Source organism: Centropristis striata, chromosome 11, assembly GCF_030273125.1.
Source record: "Centropristis striata isolate RG_2023a ecotype Rhode Island chromosome 11, C.striata_1.0, whole genome shotgun sequence".
Lineage (NCBI taxonomy): Eukaryota > Metazoa > Chordata > Actinopteri > Perciformes > Serranidae > Centropristis > Centropristis striata.
The window spans coordinates 5728205-5739572 of NC_081527.1; the positions used below are offsets into that span (position 1 = coordinate 5728205).

Here is an 11368-nt window from a genome sequence, read left to right on the forward strand (position 1 = left end):
TGTTCTTATTAACATCATAATCTTTGCAGTTTGTTATTGCAAAAGGGTAATATTATCTTTTTTCTCTCTTTCTGTTCCTTAAAAAGCAACTTCACCCTCCAGTACATGCCCCTCCCCCTCAGTGATGTCACCCAGGCGTACCGCAGCGCCCCGGAGAGGACCGACCAAGCCCTGACCAAGGTGAGACCCAGTTTGTGATGTTTACATTTGCTGCATCATGCTATAAAAGATGCATAGTTAACAACATTACCTGGCAATTATGATTATGATGACTCATGGGTTTGATGAATGACTTTCATTTGCATTTGCATTGCAAGTAATGACTAAATGTTGATGTTGTGATAGATGATTATACAGTGGAAAGCCTGTATGCACACAGAAAGTTTGCATGGAAAGACAATTACTTGTGTGAGACTTTCTAATGCCCTCTGAATATTTCTGTTGCAATATCTCAACAGTACAATGCAAATTAGATTACTTATGCCTACTGAACCACTAAATACCCGATACAGTGCTGCAGTTTATGTCATATTTATATCAGAGGCAAAACATTTTAGTCTCTTTCAGTCTAAAGTATAAGGAGGAGATACTTTAATACAGTGGCCCTGATAGCTCAGAGCAACTGCAACTTAAGAAAACACATGTAAATACACAAAACACAAGCGAATTGAGAAAACATCTTCATCAATTTGACAACACAAGCGCAGCATTTAGAAAACGCTGCAAATACCACAACACAACAGAAGTGTTTCCAGAAGACACTTAAAAGTGATGCACACGTCTAGCTGGCGATTGATAGCATGCTAATGTTAGCCATTGATAGCATGCTAATGTTAGCAGGCTAGCAAGACCAACTCGTTGTCATTGACAGAGACTAACTAAAATGTGTGTCATTCATTTATTCGATTGCAATTTAATTGATACGGGCTAGCGGGCTAACGCTATATATCACGTTATAACATGAAAATATCATTATCATGAAATAATGTGATCATTTCACATATAACGTTATAACGTGAAATTATCATTATCTTCAAATAACGTGATAATATCAAGCGTGTCCAGTGTGCATCACTTTTAAGTGTCCTCTGGAAACACTTCTGTTGTGTTGTGGCCTATTTGCAGCACTTTTTCTTTTTGTGTGTGTTGTGGTCTTTGGAGCGCGTTTGCAAAATGCTGCGCTTGTCTTGTCAAATTGATGAAGATGTTTTTTTCAATTTGCTTGTGTTTTGTGTTTTGCATGTGCGCATTGAGCTCTCAGGGCCACCGTATTTTAACCCTTAGAGGACAAAAATGTCGGCACCAAAAAACTGCTGTAACATAATATATTAATATAATTCTCCACTTTCACCAAGTTAAATCTTTTAATCAGCTATAGTTTTCATTAAAACTATGAAATATTAATTATTTTTCAGGAATGTAACCTTTGAAATGATACTTAACTATTTTTTATTTTAGATTTTTAAACTTGAAATGGGTCAATTTGACCCGCAACATAATGGTTAAATGAGCCGTCAGGACTTCCATAATGTTGTGATGTCGAAGCTATTATATATAGATAGAAAAAAACAGTAAGTCATTCTCCAGCTGCAATGAAGGTGCAGAGACACAGCGACCAACTATCAAAGGGTGAATACAGCTCTATTCAGCCAGACAGTATGAGAAAAATAATGTGTTTTTTTAGAACATAAAAGCAACCCAAAACTCGAGCATGAACCTGAAAATGAGCATAATATGTCCGCTTTAAAACCCCAAACAGCAAAGTGATTGATCTCTCTCACAGCTAACATCCTGCTTGTTCTCGCTGCACCACATGTGCTCTGAATATTGATGTCATTCAGTGTCAGTGCCCATTCACATTTTTATTTTGTGATCACAGTGGTGCCCCGTCTGTTCATTTATGTGTCTCTGTGCCGTTATCTGGCTGTGTCATCACAGAGGTTCTCTTCATACAGCCAATTAAAACATTTAATTTCAGACATTTGCATAAAGCAGGCAGTAACCTCCCCTCATCAGCATGACAGTGACATTTACTGACAGCAGCTTCCAACAGAGACACAAAAGAGACTAAGACTGTGTGCAAACAGACAACATTATCTCCTTTATGCCTCGATACATATCTCATCTTACACAGTTTAAATCAGGGGTCTCAAACTCAAATTACCTGGGGGCCCCTGGAGGCAGTATCAGAATGACCAAAAAAAGACACAAAATGACTAATAAAAGATACAAATGACAGAAAAAGACACAAAATTACCAAAAAACCCCACAAAATAACAAAAAAAGACACAAAATGACTGAAAAACCACTAAATTCCTTAAAAAAGACACAAAATGACAAAAAACACACAAAATTACCCCCCAAAAAACACAAAATTATTTTAAAAAGACACAAAATGACAAAAAAAAGACACAAAATGACAAAAAAAACACAAAATTATTTAAAAAAGACACAAAATGACCCAAAAAAGACACAGAATTACCCAAAAAAAGACACAAAATTACTAAAAAAAGACACAAAATTACCAAATAAAGACACGTAATTACCAAAAAAACATAATTAAAGGGACCTTGCACACACAACACGGTAAAGTGCCATTCATATTAAACTCACATTAAACTTTCATATCAAGGTGGGGGCCACAAAATATCGTCACAAGGGCTGCAATTGGCCCGCGGGCCGCGAGTTTGAGACCCATGGTTTAAATGAACTAAATATCCTTAAGAGAAGTGCTAACATTGCTCCAGGAGGGATAGCTGAATACATAAAGGTCTGTCATTTAGATACTGAACGGTGTGGTCATTTTTGTCGATCCCACTGCAAACTAAATGCTGTTTGTCACTTGGCTTGTAAGCTGCAGTTAACAGAGCAAGTCTGTTTACATTGCATGTCAAACTCCATTTCCCCGGCGGCTCAGCTGTCACTCAGTCACACACAACATCCTGCCTCTCCAGAGACTCGGAGGCTAAAGGAGCATTTCTGATGCATCTCCAGAAACACTGGAAAAAAAACTTATTTTGACAGTATATTTTTTTTTGTACACCAGTTTAATATATTTTGACTGTAACATCAGAAATAGATACTCTGCGAAAACCAACTGACAAAAAATAAGAAATAAATAACTAGAATTAAACCTCTGAAGTCCACAAGATTTTGCTTCAAATTTGTCAACTTCCTATACATTCATTTCTGTCAGTCTGTCCTTACATCACATGCATGACTCCTTTTTCTCCAAACAATCTTGGCTGACAGTCAGATTTTTCATTTTTTTTTAATTAAAGTATAAAGCTGGCAGGAACCCAAAATACAAACAAAAGACACAGGTTTCTGTGGAAATGTACCTTTTTTTTTTTTTTTACCATTTATACACACAAAAACAGCAGAAAAAATAACAAAGAAAACTACAAAACAGTCTATTTGCATGTAAATTAAAAATAGTAATAGTTTTCATTGTAGAAAGGAAATTCACATTTTAAAAATGGTCTAGAAACATAAATTGCAGACTGTGAAAGCTCCTATGATTGAACTTTCAACTGGCTTTCTCAGCTTGTCTACTTATCATACATAAATAAAGTTATTACTATAAATAAAACGTGTTTTTTCAATAAATAGATGGACTCCAGAGGGTTACGCAACTACATGTTCGAAACAAGTTAAATTATCTGCCAGTGCAGTAAGTACATTTTTCTTTGAAAGAATTATTTAAATAAGTAAAAATATCTAGGCACTGGAAAAACCAATGATGTCTTGAAATAAATCCAAATATACTTATTTTGAGCAATTGTGGCTTGAAAAGCCCAACTAAAGTAACATTAAAATAAACCAGCAATACTTGAAACGAGCATGCTTTGGTGGTAGAAAATGCTTTTGAAATAACATTCAAACTACATGCAACTAAAATTCTCAAGTGGAACCAATATTTTAGGTAAAATCTCACCATATTCAACAGTTGAATAGCTTGAAAAGCATGAAAAAGCTTACAATGTCAAACCTAAAAACAAGTCTTTAAACAATAAGATAATTAAATAAGCACATAATAATACTAATATAAGCACATAAAGCTCTGGTCAGTACACTGCAAAAATTGTGGTGCAAAAAAAACACAATTTTGAGTTAGCATTGATACGCTAATGGCTACTCTTGTTGCTGTAACAAGCAGCGCGGCTAGCATCAGTTAGCCGCTAACATCAGTTAGCCGCTAGTTTTTGCTAATGAATTTCACCGCTTTCCTGCATTTCACAACAAAGAAATAAGAGTTATCAGAACTATTGTCCCTTGTTGTGAACCCCAACTTAAAGATATAAGTAACAACAACTCACCAACTTGTTTTTGAGCAGACAACTGGCTTCCTTTGTTGTTCTAACTTACATTATTGCCCTAAATGTCAATAATTTATATTTCCAAGTTTTACCAATTTAAATCACTGTTTTAGGCCAAAAAATACAAGTTGGCTTTTTTTTTTATTTTTTTTTTTTAAAGATTATTTTTTGGGCATTTTTGTTGCTTTATTTATAGTGACAGAGTGAAAGGGGGTGATAGAGGGGAAGACATGCAGCAAAGGGAGCTCAGGCCGGATTCGAACCCGGCTCCGCCGCAGCACATGGCAAGCGCTCTACCGGTGTGAGCCACCGGGACGCCACAAGTTGGCTTTTTTGCAGTGTAGGTGATTTCTACTCAAAACAATATAATTATTGCTAGATATAACAAGAAAATACTTGGTAAGCTTCATATTTTTTGCAGTGTATGCTGCAGAACGAGCCAAACGGATCACTGCCTCGCTCTTATCTAAAGTGCTCATATGTAGTGTATGAAGCTTTTATTTGGGTTAGGGTTCTTGTTTGTCTGCGTATTGTCTGCAAATCTCCCTAAGTCCTTGAGGAACCCTTTATCCCCTTTTTTTCCTTTCCAGAAGATGATTAAGCAGTGAACACTTCCACCTGCTGAGTCAAGAAAATAAATCAAAGGCATCCCGTTTATTTCTGGGGATCAGGACTCTCTCCAGTCTTCTTATTACCATGCAAATGGACTTGTCTCCTGTCTCCTCCACACTGTGCTTTGTAAACACCTGTCATCTCCACTCCTCTCCTGTTTTGTGTGTGTGTGTGTGTGTGTGTCTCTCTCTGTGTGTGACAGATCCAGCGTGCACTGCTCAGGAACAACCAGACTCAGCGTTTCTCTCAGAAACAGGCTCTCCGGCTGCACCAGGGCCTCGTCACCAGCACTGCCGAACAGGTACGTGATGCACATGATGGTGAACAAGTCAAGATTTTTATTTATTTTTTATTATTTTAATATGCATTACTCCAACATGTTTGTATATATGTTTTAAGAGCAAATATAAGACCTATCTTTCTAATTTGGCTTTTACTTGAACCATTTTAAACCTTTTTCTGCTCATGCATCTTAATGTTACAACATGTTTTCCTTTTATTTATTTATTTATTTGCTATTATTTATTAGTCTATTTTTTCATATGTATATATTTTATCATGCTTTACTTTTTAATAATTTATTTTTTTCATAATTTTTATTTTCACATTTTTTAATCTAGCTTTATTACTTTTTATTATTTTAATTTTTTACTTTTTTAAACTTTTGTTTTTATCTTATTTTATCTTACCTTACTTTATTTTTATTTATTTTATCTAATTAATTTCTAAGCTGCCTCCCGTAATTCCTCCATGTTGAGATGGAGCTTCCTCAGTTTGGGCTTTGTTTATAATTGGATGGAGGTTGTAATTGGTTTCATTCTGGTTTTAACTGGTTTTATTCTGGTTTTAAATGGTTTTATTCTGATTTGAACTAGGGTTTATTCTGGTTTTACTTTGTTTTATTCTGGTTTTTAAATGGTTTTTAACTTATTCTCGTTTATTCTGGTTTTAAGTTGTTTTTCACTGGTTTTATTCTGGTTTGAACTGGTTTTATTCTGGTTTGAACTGGTTTTATTTTGGTTTAATGTGCTATACAAAGTTTGATTGACTGATATGTTTATGTGCATTCATGTGTTTGTTTGTGCTTTGTGTGTGTGCAGGTGATGGAGCGTCTGTGTGTGCGTGTGCAGCAGCAGGTGTGTGTCCTGAAAGGCTGTGAGGAAGGAGAAGAGGTCCAGACGGCCAGACAGATCCTCAAAGAAGCCAGAGACTCCAGAGCTGTGAGTAGACTGACATTTAAACTAAAATGACTCCTGTAGCATAGCCGCTTGTCTATTTTTTAGTTTTTCCATATTTAAATCAGTGGTGGAAAAAAAACTGCTAACTGCTATATAAATACAAAACGCTCAATTCATGGAGAAATGCACATCGCCTGTATTCAGAAACGGTGCCTTTAAATGAGCCTGACTTCTATAATGTTGTGATGTCGAAGTTATATTATATATAGAAGGAAAAAGTCATTAGTTAGTCATTCTCCAGCTGCAATGAAGGTGCAGAGACAGAGTGATGCAGATAGAGAAGAATCAGAAACACTGACCAACCATTAAAGGGTGAATACTGCTCTATTCAGCCAAGACAGTATGAGAAAAATAATGATTTTTGAACATAAAAGCAACCCAAAATTACAAGAATGAACCTGAAAATGAGCATAATATCTCCTCTTTAAAACCCCAACCCTGTTTTCATATTTAAATCAGTGGTGGAAAATAGAAAAATATATATTTTTGTGCTGTACTTAAAGCTAAGGTAGGCATAAAAAAACACATTTTTTTACATAATTCAGCCAAAACTTTTTAAAGCTCATGAATAAATCACTTCTGTATCTGTATCTGGAGACTAGCTGCATATCTTGTGTCAATTCTTTCCAATGGGAGAAGTGAAATTGATCACAGATTATACCTGATTTTCTTTTCGCCCCAGAGTCACCAAAGTAAATATTGAATCCATCCTTCGCAAACCACATATATTCAGAACAGTTTGACACTGAAATGGCATTTTCAAGCATATAAATGAAGAGAAAATTAACTTTATTCAGCAACAAACTCCCTGGAGATCTAACAGCACAGAAGTATTAACATTAGCCAAACTCTTCCAAGATCTGGCAACCCAGATAACGTTAGCGGTAGCCAAACTGTGTCAAAATGTAACCTTTTGCAAACTTAATTTTGAAATGCTAAATGTTTCTGTTAGCTATGTAAATAACTCATTTTAGCAGAGAAAATATTAATTTATTATGCTTGACATTCACTACACTTACAGCACGCCCACATATGGAGAAGTGTTTACTATTTCATAACATTGTAACAGCTTGTAATGCATCGTTTACCATCTTTATTTAAGAGCAGGATTTTCATTTTGACAGCAGGATTACTTGATTTTTTTGTTCATATTGCTTTACTGCTCTCTCTCAAACCTCTTCTCTTGCACTCAAGATATCACTGCTCACACTAAGATTTTCTCTCCTGGAGCTCAAAACTGTGTGTTTGCATTCAAAACGTGCTGCTTATACACATTTTATTTGCTCTTTGCTGCGGTATGAGAGCACAAGTTTCAAGTGAGAGTGAAGAAAATGTGCGTAAGCAGCAAGTTTTGAGTGCAAACACACAGTTTTGAGCTCAAGGAGAGAAAATCTGGGTGAGCAGAGCAAGTTTGGAGTGCAAGAGAAGAGGTTTGAGAGAGTAACAGTAAAATAATCTGGTAATCCTGCTCTCAAGCTGAAAATCCTGCTCTTGAATAAAGATAGTAAATAAACTCCATAATCTAATAGAAACACTTTCAGTCCAATAGTTTAGCCTTCTGCTAACAGTAGCCGTAGGCTCAGGACTTGTAAACAGTATTTTCTCTCACAAACGTTTTGCCAATACTGACAAAAAATATTAGACTACCCTGTTTCTTCAATTTCTTTTAATATATATATATATATATATTTTTTTAGTGCCTGGTACAACTGAAGGTACATTTGTTTGGACATGTATAATGATAACAACAAAAATAGCTCATTAGAGCTGGGGTCTCAAACTCAAATTTCCTGGGGGCCGCTGGAGGCAGTATCAAAATGACCAAAAAAAGACACAAAATGACTAAAAAAGACACAAAATGACAAAGAAAAGCTAAATTACTTAAAAAAGACACAAAATTACCAAAAAAGGACACAAAATGACACAAAATTACTAAAAAAAGACACAAAATGACCAAAAAAAAGACACAAAATGACCAAAAAAGGACACAAAATTACTAAAAAAAGACACAAAATGACAGCAAAAACTAAATTACTTAAAAAAAGAGACAAAATGACAGAAAAAACTAAATTACTTAAAAAAAAGACACAAAACGACCAAAAAAGACACAAAATGACCAAAAAAGGACACAAAATTACAAAAAAAGTCACAAAATGACTGAAAAATTACAAAATTACTTACTAAAGACACAAAATGACCACAAAAGACACAAAATGACCCCAAAATACACAAAATTACGAAAAAAGACACAAAATTATTAGAAGAAGACATAAAATTACCAAAAAAAGACACACAATTACAAAAAAAAAAAAAGACACAAAATTATTAAAATAAGACACAAAATTACCAAAAAAAGACACAAAATTACAATACATAACATTTCCACTTCTTGCGGTAACAACAACACGGCAGATAATAAACGCTCCGGTAACAGCTGCCTTTCTTTTGTTAACCTTCCACACACAACACAGTAAAGAGACATTCATATAAAACTCACATTAAACTTTCATATCAAGGTGGGGGCCACAAAATATCGTCAGGAGGGCCACAATTGGCCCGCGGGCTGCGAGTTTGAGACCCATGCATTAGAGTTTAATTTAAGAGCTGATATCTAAACATTTTCCATCGTTTTCTTGATAATGACCAAAATTATAAGAACAAGAAAGTGAAGAAAACAAGGGTGGTCTAATAATTTGTTCCCCTGACTGTAAACTTTAGCTAGCTAGACCTAGGGATGATTGAAATGAATGACAGGTTCTGGTACAGACTACTGCATGAAAAGTGTATTTTTTTTTTTTTTTTGCCTGTTCCAGAAAACCGCATACTCCAGCTTTAAGAGGGACATAATAAATAATGTTATATTAACATGACTGGGCTCATGACAAACCCTCACATATATATCTCTCTCACTCTGCAGCTTTATGGAGGTTTAAAGCTCTTTTTTCTATTTTTTATTTTATTATTATTGTTCTGGTCTGCTAGCCCACAACAATAATGTTTTGTTTGGCTGTCATGGCTCTCATCGGTGTTGTTTTCAGCCAAAGCAGACGGCTGTTTTCACCAAAAAAAGCTGATAAACCCACTGGATGCCCGTCATTACAACAGACAGACAGACAGCATTAGAAAGCAGCTTGTAAACATATTGGAGCATTTAGCGGCTTAAATTGCAGAGAAACATGAAATAAATGCTTGTGTTTCTCTGTAAAAGTCACCATATAAACTTAAAAAGGTGATAATTATTATGTGAGTGTTGTTGGTGCCCCCAAGTGGCTAAAAGCAAATTTGTTAATGCGTTTTTTAGTACAGTTTTTGAAAGCTCGAATTGATTGCAAATGATTGAATGATTGAAGTCTGATTGCATAGAAGTCTATGAAAAAAATTACCCTACTTCTCACTTGATTTATTGCCTCAGTAAACATAAACAAAGAGTTTATGGTCTCGGTCATTAAGTTTCACGTCTTCTTCGATACAGCCTGATGTTCACTTTGTAAATTATGGTGCCATTTAGAGTGAAATAGACTATAAAGCAGGGAATGTTTTAGAGCTTGTGATTGACAACTTGTTGCCACGGCGACCAGTCAATCAAGGCTTATCCACGGCACTGTGCAAATATCAGAAGTAATTTTAAAGCTCAGAGGAAACTTAATTTAGAGTTGCCTCGACTGCACCAGAATAAATGAAACAACGACAAAAAGTAGTTTGAGATTAAATTAAATGTGAATAAAGTTGCAATGGCAACATGAACACATGGCATAATATTTAAATACAGTCACAAAAAAACCTTTCACATCCATAAACAGTATGTTAGAACAGGAGGAGCCCTTAAAAACCAGACCTGTACACAGATCCACACAAAAACAAGTTGTGGTTTACACTCGCAGATGAAACAGTAAAACCTGTGGTTGTAACACGTCTTGCTGCCATTAAAATGTTAATTAGAAAATACTAATTAAAAAACTGATGAGCTTCACACAGCACCAACAATAACCACACCAGCACCTCTTGAACCAAACAGTTTACAACTCTGTTTTGTATCAGTTTCTAGCTAAAATCTGTGCAGACAAACCTCCTTTTTTCTTTTTTTTTCTTCTTTTTTTTTTTTTTACATTTTGTCTTTATTTAGAATCACATTTCAATATCACATTACAACAGTCATCACCGTTTTGATAATAGACACTGTGATCCATATTTTCAGATTTTTATCTAGTTATAAACAAACGAACAGAACTTGGGGGTGTTTCCATCTACAGTAAGTAGTAAAACAGATTAAAACATTAATTGCTATGTAAATACTCTAAAAATATCAAAACACTCAATTCATGGAGAAATGCAATATATATATATATATAAATATATATAAGCCATATTATATATAGATGGAAAAAAACAATTAGTCATTCTCCAGCTGCAATGAAGGTGCAGAGACACAGTGATGCAGATAGAGAAGAATCAGAAACACTGACCAACCATCAAAAGGTGAATACAGCTCTATTCAGCCAGATAGTATGAGAAAAATAATGTTTATTGAACATAAAAACAACCCAAAACGCAAGCATGAACCTGAAAATGAGCATAACATCTCCTCTTTAAAACCCCAACCCTGTTTTTCATATTTAAATCAGTGGTGGAAAATAGAAAAATATATATTTTTGTGCTGTACTTAAAGCTAAGGTAGGCATAAAAAACACATTTTTTTTTTACATAATTCAGCCAAACTTTTTTAAAGCTCATGGATGAATCATCTGTTTGTCACAAACCTCCTTTTTCTATGTCACTTAGGACATTTTCACAATTTAAGTCTGTTTCAGTTGAGCTCTGGTGTGGTTAAATCCTTGTCAAAATGTGTTTGGTTGCTTGTGAACGATCCAGTCGTTACATTATAATCGACCCGGAGCCTCAACAGGAGTTCGTTCTGAGCATTTGTTTCCAAATTTGTTTGGTCAGCACACCAGAGCAGGAAGTTTAGTCCATTTGAGTGGAAGATTACAAACATTTTTTTCGCCCTAGAGTTGCCAAAGAAAATATTGGATCCATTCTTCACAAACCATATGCAGTCATGGAAAAAAAATTAGACCATTGTTTTCAAATGATAACAACAAAAATAGCTCATAAGAGTTTAAATTAAGAGCTGATATCTAGACATTTTCCACGGGTTTCTTGATAATGATTTTGGTTATTCAAGAAAACCATGGAAATTGG

At 34.9% G+C, this 11368-nt stretch overlaps 1 protein-coding gene across 1 annotated transcript in view; it reads left to right on the forward strand.

Moving 5' to 3' along the window:
* carmil3 (capping protein regulator and myosin 1 linker 3) overlaps positions 1-11368 on the forward strand; it is a 193435-nt gene that overhangs the window by 135963 nt on the left and 46104 nt on the right. The window contains exons 23-25 of the mRNA XM_059345443.1: positions 87-180; positions 5134-5232; positions 6032-6151. Of these exons, the coding sequence (XP_059201426.1) occupies positions 87-180; positions 5134-5232; positions 6032-6151 (313 nt within the window). The remainder of the gene's footprint in view (positions 1-86; positions 181-5133; positions 5233-6031; positions 6152-11368) is intronic.